Source organism: Rousettus aegyptiacus, unplaced genomic scaffold, assembly GCF_014176215.1.
Source record: "Rousettus aegyptiacus isolate mRouAeg1 unplaced genomic scaffold, mRouAeg1.p scaffold_m13_p_8, whole genome shotgun sequence".
Lineage (NCBI taxonomy): Eukaryota > Metazoa > Chordata > Mammalia > Chiroptera > Pteropodidae > Rousettus > Rousettus aegyptiacus.
Window position 1 is genome coordinate 12,930,148 of NW_023416311.1, and position 19,906 is coordinate 12,950,053.

Genomic DNA, 19,906 nt, shown 5'->3' on the forward strand with positions numbered 1-19,906 from the left:
GTGAAGGATGATGTATGTAACACAACTAAAAATAGTTCAGAAAAAAAATATGTATGAATAAGTACAAAAAAATGAAGCAAACGGGACAAAAAGCATTTGGTAAAGAAAAGTAAAAGGTATAGGGCAATTCTTTATACTACTCTCGCAACTTCAGTAGTTTTGAAATTACATCGGTACAGAAAAACTCCTGCCACTCCCCCAGCGCCACGCCCTTCCCCTAAAAGCAAAGTAAATTACAGGACGAGATCCTGTCCTATCAGAGATCCAAAAAAGGTAGCAATTGTCAAAACTGAAAGCTGCCCCCAGAGGTCTTGAGTAACGTGGGTGGAGCCCACGTGACCGGAGGTCCGAGTCCAACATGGCGGCCTCCATGAATTGCTGGCTTCTGTTTTTCCTTTCGTTACTCAGCTTCTTCTGGGAGGCGTCCAGTGGCTTCGGTTGGGGGTGAGTACAGCTCCCGGAGTGTGAGCCTGGGTCGGGGGTCCCCCGACCCAGATCACAACCCTCCGAGCTTACGGCCTCTCCAACCCCGCAGGGCCTCCCTCGACGATGACTTGCTGCTGCCGTACTCCCGCATGCGCGCGCGCTCCGCCCGGGACTGCGCGAGGGTGCGCACTGGCAGCCTAGAACACGAGAGCTGGCCGCCTTCGCCCGCGACCCCCGGCGCCCGCGGCCCCGCGGTGCGCACCTTCGTCTCGCACTTCGCGGACCGTGCGGTGACTGGCCACCTGACGCGGGTCGCCGAGCCCCTGCGCACCTTCTCCGTGCTGGAACCTGGCGGGCCGGGCGGTTGCGCGTCGAGGCGCCGCGCCACGGTGGAGGAGACGGTGCGGGCGGCCGGCTGCAGCGTCGCCCAGAATGGCGGCTTCTTCCGCATGGACACGGGCGAGTGTTTGGGGAACGTGGTGAGCGACGGGCAGCGGGTGAGCAGCGCCGGGGGGCTGCAGAACGCGCAGTTCGGGATCCGCCGCGACGGGACTCTGGTCACAGGGTGAGGAGGCAGGAAGCCCCTTAACTTTCGAGAGCAGAAAGCCTGAGATTGGGGATGTAGCCATGCGACTGTGTTCAAGTCACCTAAGACTAAACTTAGCTTCCGTTTCCTCATCTGCAAAATGGAGATAGTAATACCCTCCTTGCACGGTTTATTCGTCATCCTCTATCATTGAGAGCTTGCTTTGTGTCGGGAAATGCTGTGCACTGGGGGTATATATAGCAGTGAACAAGCACACACAGCCTCTACTTTCCTGGACTTCTCCCATTACTAGGAAAAAGAAACAAAAGCTAGAGAAATAAGACAAATTAAAATTGTGTGTGTGTGTAGCAAAGCAATGAACAGGGTGAACCTCTTATAAATAGAGTTGATTTTAGGGAGTGTCATCAGGAAAGGCTTGGGAAGATGACCTTTGAGTTGAAACTTTAAGTTTAATCACAAGTCAGGGTTGGAACTGGAGTAAAAGCATTGCAGTCAGAAGTAACAGCAGGCACTAAGGCTCAGAGGTGCATAGGAACTTGATGTGTACGAGGGACGGAAGGAATGAGCAGAGTGTCAGGATAACAGGACTGACTTTGGTTATTTAAAAGCTTGCTCTAACCCTGGCTGGAGACTAGGCTGGAGGGGCCATAGTAGAAGCAAGGAGATCAGTGGAGAGTTAGCTGTACAGACATCCGGTGGTAGTTTGGCCAGAGTTTCAGCCTGGGAAATTGAAGGCCATAGATGAACTTGAGATCTGTTAGGGATGGTTGCTTTTATTAAGTGTAGTCTACCTTGTAGACTGTTTAAGGCTGCTCAGGATTAGGACCAGTTAGGTTCCTGAAGCAGAAAGAGGAATCAGTCAAGCAGCCAAGCTGTTGAGGGTCCAGTAGGAAAGGAGCCCCACTATCCGCAGCGGCCCCTATGGGTATGTGCACCTTACACCTTCCCTTTGTCCAGGTACCTGACTGAAGAGGAAGTGTCAGACACTAAGAATCCATTTGTGCAGCTTCTGAGTGGAGTGGTGTGGCTGATTCGCAATGGAAGTGTCTACATTAATGAGAGCCAGGCGGCCGAGTGTGAAGAGACACAGGAGACAGGTGGGGCCAGGTGGCAACAGCTCTTTTGTGGGGTCCTGTGGAAAGGCTTTCAACAAGTACTATTCTGGGTACCGAGAATCAGGAATTAAGACAGATAAGGTGCTTGCTCAATATATAAGAGAGAAAATAGATATATAATGGGCTAAAAGAAGTGATAGGTGCTAAGAAAATTAAAGTTCAGGGTAAGAGGGTAGGTGGAGGAAAGGAGCTACGTGCAAAGGAATAGAGAAGTGCTGCTAAAATGTTCGTGGACCAGCGGCAAAATGCATTACCCAGGAGCTTGATGTAAATGCAGAACTTCAGGCCCACCTCAGACCTACAGGATCAGAGTCCCTGGGGGTGAGGCCCAAGGTTGTGTGTTCTAACAAGCCTTCTGGGTGATTTTGGTGGACACTCAAGTTCGAGAACTACTGGAATGTGGAATACTGGGGCAGGGAAGGGACACCATGGCCCTAACGTGGAAATGGACTATTTTGGTCTAAGCAGTCAGTGATGGCCTCATGGAGGAGGTGATTTAGATCAAAAGGAGGAAACCAAAGGAGTTGGGATGAAGTACAGTTCAGCTAGAGGGAACAGAGAGCAGCTGCACGGTAGCGAGAGGGGAGCCCCAAGAGATGAGCTGCAAAGAGCAGGGCATGATTGTCACGCTGGGCCTTGGTAAGGTGTTTGAATTTTGTTCTAAGAACAACGGAAGCCATATAAGGGTTTTCACCTGGAGGCTGACATTACTTGGTTTACGCTTAAGAAGAACCCTTTGGTTACTATGTGGACACTAACTGGGATGGGGCAGGGAGTAGTCAAGGGAACACTAGACGGTGTGGCCTGGGAGGTGGTGTTGGACTGGCAGGAAGTGTCAGGCAGAGCCGTGAAGCCCTCCCAAAGGGCCACTGATCAACCAGGCTGCTTCTCCTTCAGGTTCCTTCAGCAAATTTGTGAATGTGATATCGGCCAGGACGGCTGTGGGCCACGACCGGAAGGGGCAGCTGGTGTTCTTCCATGCAGATGGGCAAACAGAGCAGCGGGGGTGAGTGTTGGAAACCAGGGCCTGTGGGCCTGGGATGGGTCCTACTTTGAAGAACTTGAACCCAGACAGCTGTCCTTCTGACCCCCAGCAGTTGCCTGAGAATGTTCATACCCATCTGTCCCCTGCCTTTCAATAGGAAGAGGGTCGCTAGATCTGTCCCACTTCTAAGAACTCTTCATCCTCCACACACATCCTCTCAGTCTCCCCAGCTTAGGCCTCCTCCCTCTTGAGCTCCAGTTTCCTCCTCTGTAAAGAGAGTATATTAATTTGCTATTGCTGCATAACAAATTCCCACCCATTTGTTAGATCATCATTTTGTAGGTAAGGACTCTGGAGGGCACACTGGGCTATGTCTGTGTGTAAGACATCCCACAGACAAAGTCAAGCTGTTGGCCAGGCACGGTACTTATCTGGAACTTCTGGGAAAGAATCCTCTTCCCAGCTCATTCAAATTGTTGGCAGAATGCAGTTCCTTATAGCTGTAGGACTGAGGTCTATGTGTCCTTTTTGGCTTTCAGCCGGAGCCTCAGCTCCCAAGGCCACTCACATTCCTCCTCATATGTACCCTCCCCATCTTTAAGCCAGCAAAGGTGTATCGAATCCCTCTGATTCCCTTATATTTCCAGTCTCTCTCACTTCCTTTTCTGCTACCAGCCAAAGAAAGTTCTCTGCTTTTAAGGGCTCTTGCGATTCCACTGGGCTTACCCAGATAATCCAGGCCAGCGCCCCATTCGTGGACAGCTGTGCCACATAACGTGACATAAGCACAGGAGTGCTCTCTCATATACACCGCTTCTAGGGATTAGGACAGTACATCTTTGGGGGACCATTTAAAAATTCGCCTGCCACCATGGGCATGATATTGTCCACCATGGAAAGTAAGAAGAATTAAATTGGAAATGGTGGTGGGCACAGTCAACATCACTGCCCCTGTGCCGCAGCGTTAACCTGTGGGAGATGGCAGAGTTCCTGCTGAAACAGGACGTAATCAATGCCATCAACCTGGATGGAGGAGGCTCCGCCACCTTCGTGCTCAATGGGACCTTGTCCAGTTACCCATCAGATCACTGGTAAGCGTACCAGAGCCCTCTTCTTGGGGTCCAAGTTCAGGCTTGTCCCCAGCTGTCTCATTCAACAAATATCGAGTACTTACTCTGTGTCAGGCCCTGGAGGTTTAGCAGTGAACAGGAAGAAGTGAGATCCCTGCCTCTTGTTCTTACAGGAGGTGTGCATAGTGTACCAGTTCTACTTAAGTTAGTGAAAGAGAGTTGATTGGTGAGAAGAAACCTCTCAGGATAACGAAGCATGAGCCAAAATCTGGAGGAAGAGGAGATGGCTAAGCAGGGGTGTAGGAGAGCCTTCTGGCAGCAAGAACAGCATCTGCAAAGGCCCTGTGATCAGAGGGATTGTGGGCTTGGGAATAACCTATAAAATTCTGGAGATGGGACAGTGGAGAGAGAGGCAGTGCTCATGAGCTAGAGTAGGGAGTTGGAGAGGCTGGCTGAGGATGGTCAGCACTGCAGCCTCTCTTCAAACACTGTCCCCTTGCAGCCAGGACAACATGTGGCGCTGTCCCCGAAGCGTGTCCACCGTGGTGTGTGTGCACGAGCCCCGCTGCCAGCCTCCGGATTGCAGTGGCCACGGGACCTGCGTGGAGGGGCACTGTCAGTGCGCGGGGCAGTTCTGGCGGGGTGCCGCCTGCAACGAGCTGGACTGCGGCCCCTCCAACTGCAGCCAGCACGGGCTCTGCACAGAGAGTGAGTGAGGGCTCTGGGGAGTCAGCTCTGACCTGGGCTCCCAGCTCTCCCTGCCGGGCCCTGCCTGGACCCTCACCTGACCTTCTCGGTCTTGTCTTGGCAGCCGGCTGCCGCTGCGAAGCTGGATGGACAGGGTCCAACTGCAGTGAAGGTAAAAGCCACCAGGCCAGTCCCTCCCCAGCCCCTGGGCACATGGGGAGAGGGTGAGTGTGGCAGCTGCCTTCATCCTTGCTTCCTGGTCTGCACATCGCTTGCCTCTTGTGTCCGCTCTCACCTCACGTGTAAATCACTGCATTAATGTCCTGGGGCTGCCGCCACAAATTCTGAAAACTGGGCAGCTCAAACCACAGAAATCTCTTATAGTTGGAGGCCAGAACTCCAAAATCAGGGTGTCAGCAGAGTCATGCTCCCTCCGTGTCGTCTAGGGGAGGCTCCTTCCTGCCTCTTCCAGCTCCTGGTGGCTCCCTGTGTGTTCAGTCTCCCTCTTTGATCTCTTTTTACAAGGACCCCTGGTCACTGAATTTAGGACCCACTCTTAATCCAGGGTGATCTCATCCTGAGATCCTTAATTATATCTGCAAAGACCCTATTTTCAAATAAGAGCCCATTTGCAGGCTTGAGGATTATGACACATCTTTTGAGGGGACACAGTTCAACCCACTACAACCATTCGCTGCTTAAACCTTTCAGTGGCTTTTGCACTAAGTGAAAAAGCCAAATTCTTTCTTGTGACCTGCCCGGCCCCAGGTGCTCTAGCACATCCCTGCGCACTATGCTCCCCTCTGCTGCTCCTCTCCAAGTCTCAGCCTAATGTCATATCCTCAGAGACCTCCCTGCCTCACCTCCACAGTGGTTTGCTGCTGCCACGAGGTCATGTCCCTGTGGTGCTTGTCCTCACCTGTACTTGGATGTTTGCTTTCTGGCTTCCTGGCCGCCTGCCCTCCTAGACTGGAAGCTTCATGAGGGACAGCCTCAGGGCCTGGCACAGTCTCAGTACCTGTCTGTTGGGAGAATATGTGAGCCCGAAGGCCACTCGGGGTGGCTGAGGTCCATTTGCAACCGTGTTGGCCACAGCCTGGGAGGGACAGGGACAGATTTTGCAAAGACCTCCCTTCCCCCATCCCAGCTTGTACCAACGGCTCCTTTGGCGAGGACTGTGCCAAGAAGTGCCAGTGTCAGAATGGAGCTGCCTGTGACCCGGCTCAGGGGACCTGCACCTGTCCCCCTGGCTTCACTGGAGACACCTGTGTTCAGGGTAAGCTGGGTAGACCCCTGAGTCAGCCAGGCGGGACCACCACCCAGGGCACCTCCAGGGTCTGGCCTGGGGGAGTGTGGCGGGGTCCCTTTCCTTCAGCCAGGCTCTGCACATACCTGGGGCCCATCCTGTCAGTGCAGAGAGAGGCCCTACCACCAAGGCCCCCATCCATATCTTCCCATCTCCCCTCTGCAGAATGTCCCCTTGGCTGGCACGGGCCAGGCTGTCAGAAGCCTTGCGAATGTGAACACCAGTGTCCCTGTGACCCCCAGACAGGCAGTTGCAATCTCACCCGGGCACCCATCTTGAGCAGCATCCTCTCCCAAGGTACGGTGCCTTCCAAGCCCCCTGGGAGCAGAAGAGGGCAGATCCACACCCTCCCTGCCCCTCAGCCTCACCCTGGTGTCTTACAGCAAAGCAGTGTCTCCCACCATCTGAAGTCACCCTGCAGACGGGAGAACTCTCCCTTCTCACCGGGTAGGTGTTTTGGGAGGACCTGGGGCAGGGGTGGGAGGCATAGCTTTTGCTCAGGGACTGGGCGAGACTAGCAGATGGCAGCGGGGCGTCCAGGTAACATTTCTCTGACATAAGCACAGGGAGAGTCACAGGTGACGCTCTCAGGGAGATGGTGAGAAGGAGCCTGGTTACCACCCCAGTGGGAGTCGAGGGCACAGGCGTGGGCTTGGCCATGACACTCAGGACGTGTCCTCCCAGCTCTTGGTGCAGAAGCGCCAAGCCTGGAGGAATTTGCACCATATCCCAGGCGCCTCTGTGCTCAGGCCTTGTGTTGCAGCTTTATTTTCTAATGCAGTGGGTCTCAAACTTGACTTTAGAGAGGAGGGTGTATTAAAAGAGTGCTGGGCCCTACTCTGGGAGTTCCCGCCTCAGTAGGTCTGGGGTGGAGCCATGAACCTGCATTCCAGGTGATGCCAACACAGATGGTCTGGGGACCAGCTTTGAGAACCTACCTCGCTTCTCATGGTTCTCACCTCCCCTAGCCGGGCCTGCGCTGCCCTACCCCAGCCACCTTCTGGGGCTGGGAACCAGGTCTGGGTATGAATGCAGAGCCCTCCAGGGTTGTTCCAGAAGTGACACCTGGGAGCTCATCAGTAATGCAGATGCCAGGTCCTCCCTGGAGGTCCTCACCTTGTGTTCCTGGGTGGGGCGAGGTCTGGAGAAAGCTGGAAATGCGCTTTGAAAATGCACCAGAGCCAGAGACAGTGGCTCCAGGAGCTCCACGCCCTGGCCTGAAACTCAGGCTCCTCAGGGGTGAGACTTTGAGCCACCACCCCTCTCCCAGCCTCTCCAGCCCCCACCTCCACCACAGTGCAGACCTCGAACCCATTGGCATCCAGGGAAAGGGAGCAATGGGGGGTTGGCGGGCATGGCTACAAGCCCTGCCCCTAGCAAGCTTCCAGTTTCCACTTTTGCATTGAGGTCTTCAGCTAAAGATTCACAGGAATGAAAAGAGATCATTAAAAGACCCTTGCCCTCTATTTCCTGCCTTGGAAGAAGGGTTCTCCCTGCTCCATCTGCTTCTTTGAGGACCCTGGGGCAGGGCCCAGCCTCTCTGGAGTACAGGGTGCAAACTGCTGTCTCCCAGGGATGGGTTAGGTCTTTTGTGTCTGCACAATTTCACAGTTTTAAAGATTTATTAGCAGCATCTGAAAATCAGTAACATTTATGTAAAACTCTTTTTTTCTCACGGTTTCTCTTAAAATGTGAGAGAATGTGGCAGCACCAGCTACGTCCCACATAGCCGCTGTCCTCGGTGCTCCCTAGGCATGTGCCTGGAGTAGGTCCCAGCCCCACCGGCCCGTCTGCTCCTTGACAGTCCCCATGTGGTGCCTGGAAGCCCGGACTCTCCGCCCCTGTTCTGGGCGGAGTGAAGTGAGGGGAGGGAGGAATGTCCCGCCAGCACTCCCCTAGCCTCAGATCAGCCAGCAACCCCCGTTTGTGGTTTCTCTCCTGCCCCCAGGACCACCTGGCTGGCCCTTACCCTGGCCCTGGTTTTCCTTCTGCTGATCAGCACCGCGGTGAACGTGTCTTTGCTGCTCAGCTCCAGAGCAGAGCGGAGCCGGCATCTGGATGGGGCCTATGTCTACCACCCACTGCAGGAGATGAATGGTGAGCTCCTGGCCACCGAGAAGGAGCAGACAGGGGACACCCACAACCCCTTCAAGGACTGAAGCCTCCAGCTCTCCGTCGTGGCCTTTTCTGGAGGCTCATTTCAATGCAATCTGACTTCGGCAGGGGGAGTCCACGGCCACTGTCCACATGGGTGGTCTCGTCCCCAGTGCCGAGCCAAGCTTCTGACAGAACCTGTGCCTTGGCCCCTCACCTGGCTGCCTACCATGGCACGTGCAACCTGAGCAATACAGTGCTCCCTGGAGGAGACTGCTTCCTTCCCTGCCTGCCTGTGTCTGCTGCCCAGTGAGGCCCGTCCCCTGGGGGCCTGCGCCCCTGCCAAAGAATCTCTGGCCTCCTGGGGCAAGGGCTGCTAACGAACGGAACTCACCATGACTGCATCATGACCAAGTGGCAGGGTCCAGCCAGCTGTCTTGGAGAAGGGTGGTTGAAGGAGATGATGGCCACATCAGGGGACAGTACCCTTTTCTACAGACCTCATCACCGAATTTGCCGATGAAAATTCTGTTTCCTGTTATGGGAAGCAACTTAGAAGGAACAGGGGTACGAAATCATGTTTACAAGCTTTCTATTTTGTTGTCCTGCCCCTGAGGGTTTTTATACCACTTAAATTGATGTGAATTGATGTGATTAAAGGAGCCCCAGGCGGAATCATGGACTTCTGGGCGCTCCTGGGTCTCACCAGATGGGGCTGCTTCACCTGAGTCGGAAGTCGGAAGTCGTGAAGGAAGTCGTGAACCGGTAGCCCAAAGCACCTCCGGCTCCCTGATGGTTTTTGTTTAATCAGGGGCTTCTTACTTTAATGTGTACCCAAGTCACCTGGAGATCTTATTAAAATGCAGATTATGGCCTGGGGCTGAGAATTTAAGTCTTTAACAAGCTCCCAGGTGGTGCTGAGGCTGCAGGTACTAGGACCATGCAGACCTTGCTTTGAGCAGAAAAGGTTTAGTGCAAAGGTTTAATAGCATTTAAATTATAGCCCATGTTTCAAAAGATTAACCACTCCAGGTTTCTGGTTTCACTTTAAGAGAGCTAGTGGCCCCAGCTGATGCCCTCACTAGGCAACACTTTCCAGAGCTGAAGATGTACACCAGCCCTCTCCACTTCATCGCAGCCCCAGCAACTGGTTCCCCTTTCCTATGGCCTGTCAGCCCTGATTCAGGGTAGCTTGTGGCCACTCTGTCTTCGAGAGGTGACTGGTGGCTTGCCCCCTCACCGCATGAATATAGTGGGGGAGATGCCGCAGCTTTCAATAGGTCCTCACATGGACCTGTGCATGTGATGGACTGCCTGTTTATGTCCCCTCAAATTCATGTTAGTCTCTCACCCCCCAAGGTGGTGGGGCCTTTGTTTTAGTTAAAGTTAGATGAGGTCGTGAGTGGTACCCTCCTGATGGGATTAGCACCTTAATAATGGGAAAGACTGGGGTACACCTTCTCTACAAGGAAGAAGCCACGTTAGCAGACAGCGAGACGGCAGCTGTCAACAAGCCAGGAAACAGGCCCTCTCCAAGAACCGAATGTGCCAGCACCTTGATCTTGGACTTCCAGCCTCTTAGAACTTTGAGAAATGAGTGTCTGTTGTTTGTAAACTAGTTAGTCTAGTATTTGTCAGAGCAACCCAAGCAGACTAAGACACAGTAAATTGTAATAGCCATCTAGTGCTGCCTAACCAACCCGCCCAAAACCTGGTGACTTTAAACAACAAGTTACTGCTTCTTGTGGAAAATTATTATTTTTCATGATTCTAGAGTCAACTGTGTGGTTCTGTTGATCTGGGCTAGGATCAGTGATGTCAGCAGGGCCAGCTGGGAGCTGATCTGGGCCCCACGGCTGAGAATGTAGCTCCGTTTCTTGTGTCTTGTCCCCCTGGGGGCCAGCTCAGGCTTGGGATCAAGGTGGAGACAGGGATCCCTGCCCACTGAGCCACTAAAGGTTTTACTTCCTCACTCAGCCCATCTCCTGGTTTGCGACCCAGGTTGGAGGGAGGAGAGAGATGTTAACAGGGCATTCTCAGTGTGTCTGGGAACTTAGGGACAGCCACATGTTTGAGGAACCAGGCAAGTGCTCTATGTTTTTATTTCCTCCTGGAAATGGAAGCAGTCAGGTTCAGGTGTTCCTCCTGAAAGCTTGTGTTTCAACTCCACCTGGAAGGTTCATTTTGTATTTAGCTTTCTTTAAATACACCAAGTAGCCCCAGGCTGCTTTGATGTTTGGGTCCCTGCGATCAAGGGTAGGACATAGTGACGAAGGGCTCAGACAAGTTACCCGGCACCTCAGGATCACTTTGACATATTCCTACAACAGTTTCCAAGCCTGGCTGCAGGTCAGAATGTATTCCTCAGGAGTGTTCTACAATTGCAGACTTCTGATCCCATTTGAGACCCACTCAGTCAGAATCTTGGGTGGAGGGTCCAGGAATCTACAGGGAGTCTCCACCCCACCCCACCTCCCAGGGTCTTGAGGCAACAGTTGGCTGTGGAAACCCTTGGCCTGAAAGCTGCCCTCTGCAAAAGGCATCTCTCTGTCCTGGGCAGGGCTGGCCGCTAAGTTGGAAAGTTGCAGTTTGGTGCACAGGCTGCTGGTTTCCAGGCCCTAGGAGTACTGCAGTGCCTGAAGAGGACTCGTCATGATGTGCTAGGGGGGCCCCTGGTTCAGTGACTGGGACACGTTTGCCTCCCCTGTGGCCCCCAGGATTTTTAGTTTTTCATAGGGATATCCATTATTTTTGTCCCACATTCAGTCCCTCTTAGTAACCACCCCACCTGAGGCTGGGTCCTCCCAGCAGCAGAACTTGAGACAAGGATGAAAGGGAAGGTAGTGTATTTGGGAGATGACCCTGAAAAGCTCTGGATGGGGGAGCGGGAAGTGGGGGAGAAGGAAAGGCAGCCTGTACACAGTGTATTGGTGAGCAGCCCCCAATGTGGGCAGCCAGGCTTAACCCACTGGGGCCTCAGTAGCGAGAACCTGTGCCACCCATGGGCAGGGGAAGCTGGTGGGTTCATCAGCCTACACTCACTCATCTTGGGTTGAGGGCTGCCCCTGGGGGTTAACTCCTGGCACTTCCACTGCACTGCACTGGCCGACATGCCCAAGGTAGCCATCGGAGAGAAACTTGCACTTTCTTGTATCTAGATGCCCTCCATGGTAATGAAAGGAAGGGCATCAAGAGCAGTGACCCCCAAATCTCCATCAATTTGCCTTTGGGGTACTACCTCTCCCCCATTCTTCATCCTTGTGGTTTTGCTGGTACCATCCTCTTCTTCCAAGTCCAGGTGTTATCAATGAATGGTTCAGAAACAGGCATATGTTTCAGTTGGCCAGTCAGAGCCCACCCTGCAACTTCTAGAACTAGGGGAAAGAAACTGTCCACTGGGATTGTCCAGCCTCCAGGATGTGGGCCACAGGGAGGAGGAGAGTAGAGCCAATATGAAGAACTGAACCAGGAGAGAGAGGGCATAGCATTTGAGCCCCTGGATCCAGCTATACCTGAAGCCAGTATCATTCTCAGAGTTCCCAATTATTTAGATCAATAAATCCCCATTTTTGCTTGAGGCAGAACCCTCTTGGATTTTTGGGTCCCTGGCAATCCAGAATCTGACACTCGTAATTCCAGGGAAGGCACATTTTAGACTGAGGCATTTGCCAAGCTTAGATGGAACACGCAGCAGGAGGCAGAAAAATGTTCAAGATTCCAATAGTACCTTTGGTGGTAGGGGACACGTGTGACAAATATACAAGAACTAAAGTCACGAAGCTTTAGGATTGCAGGTCCGGGATTAGCATGAACCAGCTGCGACAGTACTAGAGTCCCCTCCCCACCTCACGATAGTGACGGAAGACCCCCGGGCACAGAACGTGGACTGGAAGCCCTGACGGCCTGACTTAGAACCCTGAGAGTTCTGTGTGCTAGGCAGTTACTACAGTGACACATATCTCAGCTGCTGGGATCCTCCTTATAAAACTTAACCATCAGGAAAGACTCCGCAAAAATGTTCCAATTCTGGGGTCAATGGGTAGGCTTTCGAGGACTGAGGAGGAGCCCTGAAACTGAAGACAAATTCAAGTGTGATACCTATGACTTTCAACAGACTCTCAAAGGGGTCTTTCCCAGAAAAATCTTGGCTCCAGAAACCTTTTAAGTGAGAGGGTTCAAATTGTGATTCCTGGGGACCCACATTCCCCAGAAATGCCTTGCTGGCATGGGGGTGGGCACTGAAGGAAGGGGAAAGCAAATGGGCTGTGGAGAAAGCCAGAGCCGCATCTGACGTCCTGGGCGCCACCCAGAGCCTCCCACTCTTTCCAGCTCCTGGCAGGCCCCACCCAAACTCCCACTGCTGGTGCTCTGAGACTCATCTCCATGGAGTCCCCAGAGGTGTCTGCTTTGGATGCAGGCCTTGGCCACAGAGGAAGAATTGGTCCCAGAGGAAGCCTCTAGGCCACAGGGAGCCCCTGGTGTATTCTGCCTTCTCCAGGCCCAAACCCCAGGGGGCTCTCCAGGAAGGTAATTCTGCCGAGACAGACGTCAGCAGTGATCTGAGGTGCAGACCTGATCCCAGCTTGTCCACCCCAGGGAACTCTGTCCTTCTCAACACCTGCTACACCCATGAGTCAGCTGCCCATTCCTTTGAGAGTCTTCACCCCCAGTTCCAGAGAAATCCGTGGAAAGGTCACAGAGAATCAGCAAATGCACTGTACTGAAGCAAGCCAAGGGCTGCTTCCTCTACCTGGATGAGATGTGTTGAGCAGATCCGGGTAACAGGAGCTCATGTGGACATGTAGCCTAACACTGTTACACAAAGGAACCCACCTCCTCTGCTTCCCAAGTGACAGTCCTTGGCCTTCTTCTCCAAAACAAGGTAGCCTTTTCAGAATCCCATGATGTCTGTGGCAGCCAGCACCCCTGCTGTGTCCCGAGGGAGCTCACGGGAAGGGACAGGCAGTGCCCTGAACAGAGCTCCTGCCCTTTTCTGACATCAGGACAGTGGCTGTTCTCAAGACACAATGCTAAGACTTGGGTAAAACCCCAAGGGACAGGGCAGGGTGGCCCAGGAAGATGGACAGCATGGCCCTCGCCTTCGTCTGGTTACCTGGCAAGTAGAATCCAAGAACCTACCCCCAAGATAACGAGTCAGCAGTGCTAAGCAGGCCCCAGGGGTCTGCATTTAATACCATCGATAAACTGTACATATATCTGTTTATGGTTTATGTGCTATATGCACAGGCAGCAGGTTAATGAAGTCCCCCAAAATTCATGTCTACCCAGAACCTCCTAATGTGGTTTTACTTGGAAGTAGGGTGTTTGCAGATGTAATTAGTTAAGGACCTTGAGTGGGCCTTAAATCCAATGGCTGGTGTCCTAATAAAGAAGAGACACACAGGGGAGAAAGGCCAAGGAAAGATAGAGGCTGAGACTAGACTGATATGACCACAATCCCGGGAGCACCAGGAGCCACGACAAGCTGGAAGAGGCAGGAAGGATTCGCCCCTGGATCCCACCAAGCCTTAATTTTAGGCTTCTGGATTCCAGAACTGGGAGAGGATCCATCTCTGTTTAAGCCACCCAGTTTGTGATAATTTGTTACAGCAGCTCCAGAAAACTAATACAGTACATTTTATATATTAAAAAATGCGAATTTTTTGTGCTGCCTTCCCCCCAAGAACCAGTCTGCAACCCCCAAGGGTCGACCCCTGAGGGTGACATCACCCCCATTGAGAAGTCTCTAGAAGCTTAGAAACAGGAGCTGGGTAATTCTTGAACCAGCTGAGGGAAGCCTCCAGGGTTTTAGGAAGTAGAGAAGAGAGGTATGTCCAAATCTAAAACATTTAATGCTTCTGGCTTGGAGCAAATGATCAGGCTAACAAGAAACACAGTGTTCTACACACCGTGTGGAAAAGACTTATACTATCTGTACTGTACGATTCGTGTTACAGGGGGCGACATTCCAGAGAGTGCAGAGTGGAGAAAAAAGCCCCCCACTCCCCTCATTCCGTGGAGACACCACTCCAACTGGTGCTCTTCCCCGAGGGTGGATCTGCCCAGAAAACACGAGCGGCTTCTAAAAGAGAAAGTCACAGGGAGACGATAGGCCGACGCCCACTTTCCTCTGGATGCACGCGGTCCCAAGCCGTCTGTCCCGTGAAAAACAGCGGCAGGCATCTTCAGTAAGCAGTCTGCAGTCTTTGGGTGAGAAGCATTAACCAACCAGAATGACCGCTGACTTTCACCCCACGCTTCCTGGGAGCTGTGTGCTGGGTTGTGGATGTGATAGCCGCTCTTTCAGTTCATCCCACGACAACTCAGTGAGTGAGGTAGGCACAGCTGTCCCCATTTCACAGATGAGGGAACTGAGGCACAGAGAGGTGAAGTCACCCGCTGGATGTTTACACAGCGAGGGAAAGGATGGCTGGGGCTTGAACCCCACCTCATTTAAATTTTAAGACCAAGGCCTAAACCCAGGGCCTGGGCGGGTCCTATTGTGTGTGAGTGGGTTGTTTCTGTCCTGGTCACAACGGGTTAATGAACAAGATGGAGAAGGAAGCCAAGCCAAGGAGCTCCCAGCCCAGGGGTCCAGGGAAATTTAGAAGCCAAGCGCTCAGCAGCCCTTCCAAACCTCAGAGGTAAGAAAAATGGCATATTAATTGATGATATTCCAACATAGGCCCCAAAGACCTCCAACACGGAAGAACCACAGCAGCCACCATCATCTGTGACCATCTGCTGCTTCTGTGGCCCGGCTCCCCTTGTCCTTTAGCGACTACCCTTCCCCCATCCCACTGTGGCTTCTGGTGGGGATATCAATCACAGGGCCCCAAGCCCCTTGGCTAATATATCCACAGGAGTGAGAATGTGACTTGTGCTGGGTCAATCATAACTTTCTTTGGCTTTCTATTTAAAATGGAAAGACTGTCTCTCTCAGCTTTAGAGACGGTGAACCTTGTGGTTATAAGCTATGGGCTGCTGGCAGCCACTTCTCATCACATGGAGGAGAGGATGAGGCCTGTGTGCCAAGACATACAGACCCAAGAGGCCTAAGTGAGGCCAAAAGGATGAGCATATGAGCCTGAGGACAGTGGGCTCCTGGATCCAGCCAGACCTGAAACAAGACCCACCCTCAGCCATCCCAGTTACAGGAATCACGGAATTCCCTTTGTTGCTTAAGCCAGTTTGAGCTGGGGCTTTCTTGGGGGAGGGAGAGAGAGAGAAAGGGAAATTGAGAGAGGGAACAAGCTCTCAAGGGAAGAGCTGAGCAGGCCTGAGCCCCTCATTCCTCCTATAAGAGCTGGACTACTGATGGCAGACCCTCCTCTCCGGAATCGGCAGATCCAGGTTCCAGTTGTCAAAAGCCATTTCTAACCCCAAGTCAAAGGCTTCTCCTTCCTTCACTGGGTGTTAGTCCAAGACAGTAAGTGTGCAGGGAGTGCCAGGGCAGCTTACCCCAAAACGCTTCTAGGATAATACCTAGTTTTTAGAGGGAAGCTAAAAATTCATCTAAAGATAGCTGACAGTGTTGCAAATTGCTGTCAGCGATAAATGCCTGGTGACATGGGAACAATTAGTTTTGAGAATATGTCCCATCACGCTCCCTCTGTCTCTCCTGCACATGTGTGCACATACAACTTGATGCAGGATGCAGTTTTGGATTTTGTTTCTATACCTGAGAAGCAAACAAAAAACCCATAGAGGTGGGCGAGGCTCCCTCCCTGCGGGGAGAAAGATGTCTCCTTTTGGCTCCAGGTTTGGGATTGAGGTTTGTAGGGAAGAGAGCTTGCTCTCCTTGCCATGTCATGCCAAGCCTGGATGGAGGCGATGATCCCCGTGGTTATAAACCGAGCCCTTGGGCAAGGCCCAGCAACTCTGGCTGTGAGCCACAGATTACCCCCAACTGTAAGCAAGGCTATGAATTAAAGTAATGCCCAGGCTCTAAGCCCCAGATTGGAGCCCAGGCAGCCTGCTAAGTCATTTCAGTGAGGTTCAATGCGAGCGAGTGACGTGGGGATAGGTGGGCTAGGCATGGGCTGATAGAGAGGGGTGGGGACTGGCATGACTCCAGCCAAGGTAACTGTGTTTGTCACCTTTATGAGGCCATAGTGGCTGCATTTTATCAACTCTCCTAAGTGCCTAAGGCAAGCCAGAATTCTTGATCTCTGGACGAAATGCCCCAAGTTTAAAATCCCCCTATAAACAAAAACACTAAAGGCAGACCAGATTAGACTGCAGGCTGCTACTTGGTGATCTCTGACCTGTTGCCTTTTTGGAGGCCCAGGGGAGGAAAAAAAAAATGTCTGTATGCCCCAAGGAGACCTCAAACTCTCCTATGCAGGAACTCAGGGAAAGCCTGTCAATACTGGAGCTGGTTCTAGGGGTCAGACTGGACCCAGGACAGATGCAACAAAGTCACAGAGATATCCTGATGCCATGCTGAGGTCCTGGACCTAGCCTGTTACACACACCTATAAATGGTTACCCTTTTATGTAGGCTTCTTAACGACCAAAAAAGTCATAATGAAAGAACTCCCAGGAGAGAAAGAGACCTCCAGAGGGCTATAAAGGAAGCTGGAGCTTCTTCATCACTGCCTAGAACTTAGCAGAAACCCTGTGCCTTCCTACCCTCTTCAAGTCGGGGTTAGGTCTTTCAAGCCAAGTGATAGGAAAATGGATTTCAAGTCCAGGACAGGCTTCTCCCTAGAGAAAGCAGAGCCTGTAACTCATATAACTGCTCACTGTACCTGTCTTGGGACATAGGAATCGCTACGGAATCAGATGCTATGGTGAACACCTATCATTTCTGCCTGCCCAGTATTCTTTCCCCATTCTCCTGGGGGGACCCCAATATTCCTAGAGGCCCCTTGTGCTTTTCAGACTAGGTGGTTGGCTCCAGGGACAAGCATGGATCCAGGCTGGCCAACCAACAACTGCACCCAATTTCCCCGCACAGTGATTGGTCCAGATTCAACATGGGACCCTGCTGGCCAATTGGGGTCCTCCCTTCCCCAGCATCCACGATTGGATCTGGAAGGGCATGGGGCCCAAGGAGGCTGATTAGGCTCAATTTTGGGAGGTTGGAGGAACTTTGGGAGAAAGAGGCTCTCTCTGCAGGAGAGAGGGAAAGAGCCCCATGGCAATGGGGAAGGCACCTGGGAAGGAGGCTGTCCCAGGGAAAGCAGAGGCAGCAGTGAAAGGAAGGATGAGCTCGATGACAACCCTGAGACCCCAGGCCAGGCAGACCTGAAGGTGGTCCACCCACTCCTTGGCTTTTCGTTACAGGAAGCCCAAAGGAGATGGTTCTAACTTAGAGCTCCCGCCACACACAGGCCATGAGCTGATTACTGCCGTCAGCTCCAAAGACCCTGCCTTTGGCAGCAACCAGACCCAGGCTGCAGCCCACATGGTCCCAGGCCTCGCAGCAAGATGGCTTCTGTTTGTAGACACTTTCAGACACTGGAGGCAAGTGTGCTGCCTCTCAGGGCTCCATCCTGGCTATCTGGAGACCAGGGAGCTGCTGTGGGACTGGCCGGAGGAGGACAAGGAGGTGGCAGCGCTGAGCTGGGAGAAGCCGCTGGTGCAGGATTCCAGGCTGGACATGGAGCCCCTGGGGAGGAAGGGAGCAGCACAAATGTTATCTTTTGGTGAAGACGCAGCCCTGGGGCCCGTGCAGCAGTGGAAAAGCTGGTGATGCTGCAAATGAGGCCCCAGGGGTCTTGCACAGGGCTGGTAACCACCCCAACAACAGAAGGCAAGTGCAGAGTGAAAAGCAGGCAAGGCCATGATGAGAAATGAAGCTCCACCCATTTCCCTACACCCCTGTACCCACAAGCAGAGCCCAGCCTGCCACAAACAATTCGGGGACTTCTCTGACCTGGGGACCTAGCATGGCCCAGAGAGCATCCCACAGCCTGGGGAGTCCTCAGTCCCAACTCCAGCCTCAGCTCCCACCTCCTTTCAGCTGCTCTGACACCCACCTCCCCTTCCTTGGGACCTTAGCATGTCTGTGCCTCCTACAACTTTGTCTTGTTAACTCCCACTCCGAACTTCAGAACTTGGAACACTCTATGCTTCCTGGAGACCTAGATGTCTGTTTCCTTCTCTAAATTAGGAAAATTTTCAGCCATTATTTCTTCAAATAAGCTTTTTGCCCCTTTATCTCTCTCTCTTCCTTCTGGGACCCCTATTATATGAATGTTAGTGCGTTTGATGTTGTCCCAGAACTTTCCGTGATGACAGACCTGTTCTCTCACTGTGCTGTCCGTTTAAGTGTAAAGTTAGGCTATTCATTTAGGATTTTTCCTGTTTCTTGAGATAGGCCCATAAAGCTATGAATGTCCCCCTCTTAGAACTGCTTTTGATGCATCCCATAGGTTTTGGAAATTGTGCTTTCATTCCCATTCGTCTCCGGGTATTTCTTGATTTCCTGTTTGATTTCCTCTTTGACCAACTGATTGTTTAGTAGCATGTTGTTTAGTCTCCACATTTGTGTTTTTTCCAGTTTTCTTGCAGTTGATTTCTAGTTTCACACTGTTGTGGTTGGAAAAGATGCTTGCTATGGCTTCGATCTTCTGGAATTTATTAAGACTTATTTTGTGGCCTAATATGTGATTAGTCTTAGAGAATGTTCCCTGTGCACTTGAAAAGAATGTCTATTCTGCAGTTTTGGATGAAATGTTCTATAAATATTAAATCAATCTATTCTAATGGGATATTTAAGGCCATTGTTTCCGTATTGATTTTCTGTCCAGATGATCTATCTATTGATTTAAATGGGGTATTAAAGTCACTTACTAACATTGTATTACTATCAATTTCTCCCTTTATGTCTGTTAATATTTGCTTTATATATTTAGGTGCTCCTATGTTGGGTGAGTAGATATTTACAATTGTTATATCCTCTTCTTGGGTTGACCCCTTTATCATTATGTAATGCCCTTGTCGCTTAGTCTTTATTTCGAAGTCTTATTTGATATGAGCATTGGTACCCCAACTTTCTTTTTACTTCTATTTGCATGGAATATCTTTGTCCATCCCTTCCCTTTCAGTCTGTGCGTGTCTTTTGATCTGAAACGAGTCCCTAGTAGGCAGCATACAAATGGGTCTTTTTTTAAATCAATTTTGAAAACCTATGTCTTTCAATTAGAGCATTTTGTCTATTTACATTTAAAGTAATTACTGATAGATATGTATTTATTGCCATTTTGTTCTCTCTCTCTCTCTTTTTTTTTTGGTTGCTTTTGTAGTTCTCTGTTCCTTTCTTCTCTTGATCTCTTTCCTTTCGGTTTACTGATTTTCTTTAGTGTTTTGTTTGGGTTCCTTTCTGTTTATTTTTTGTGTATTTTTTTTTTGTAGGTTTGTGGTTATCATAAGTTGTCTATGTGTGTGTGTATAAACACACACAGCTGGACTGGGGTCCAGGCTCAGCAGCCCAGTGTGTATGAGCCATAGCACCTTGGTTTTGCTTGAGCTAGCTCTGGGCAGGGCAGCCCGGTGATGGTGGTGGTGGTGGTGGTGATGGTGGTGGTGGTGGTGGTGGTGTGTGTGTGTGTGTGTGTGTGTCTATTTTAAGCTGTTAGGTGTTTAAGATCAAACACATTTTAAAAGTACTACATTTTTACTCCCCACTCTACACTTCATTTTTGACGTCATATTTGAGATCTTTTT

The 19,906-nt window shown here is 51.5% G+C and overlaps 2 protein-coding genes across 6 annotated transcripts in view; one reads left to right on the top strand and one right to left on the bottom strand.

Annotated features, from left to right (window-relative positions):
- The first annotated feature begins 321 nt into the window (after positions 1-321).
- On the top strand, positions 322-9,998 carry NAGPA (N-acetylglucosamine-1-phosphodiester alpha-N-acetylglucosaminidase). 4 transcript variants are annotated; one of them, XM_016161162.2, is made up of 11 exons: positions 322-444; positions 536-991; positions 1,931-2,070; positions 2,986-3,094; positions 4,036-4,164; positions 4,646-4,851; positions 4,955-5,002; positions 5,978-6,106; positions 6,302-6,433; positions 6,520-6,583; positions 8,085-9,998. In XM_016161162.2, the coding sequence occupies exons 1-11, from the start codon at positions 359-361 to the stop codon at positions 8,293-8,295; spliced, it is 1,710 nt and encodes a 569-aa protein (XP_016016648.1). In that variant the 5' UTR covers positions 322-358; the 3' UTR covers positions 8,296-9,998. The 4 variants fall into 4 exon arrangements, with proteins under 4 accessions (XP_016016648.1, XP_016016650.1, XP_016016649.1 ...); XM_016161164.2 differs by having other exon boundaries at positions 8,136-9,998; XM_016161163.2 differs by lacking the exon at positions 4,955-5,002.
- Positions 9,999-13,389: 3,391 nt separating this feature from the next.
- The window catches only part of SEC14L5 (SEC14 like lipid binding 5), a 46,510-nt gene continuing 39,993 nt past the window's right edge, over positions 13,390-19,906 (bottom strand). For both annotated transcript variants that reach the window (XM_036225793.1, XM_036225792.1), the window contains one exon: positions 13,390-17,846. In XM_036225793.1, coding sequence (XP_036081686.1) covers positions 17,735-17,846 — 112 coding nt within the window. In that variant the 3' untranslated portion in view covers positions 13,390-17,734. The remainder of the gene's footprint in view (positions 17,847-19,906) is intronic.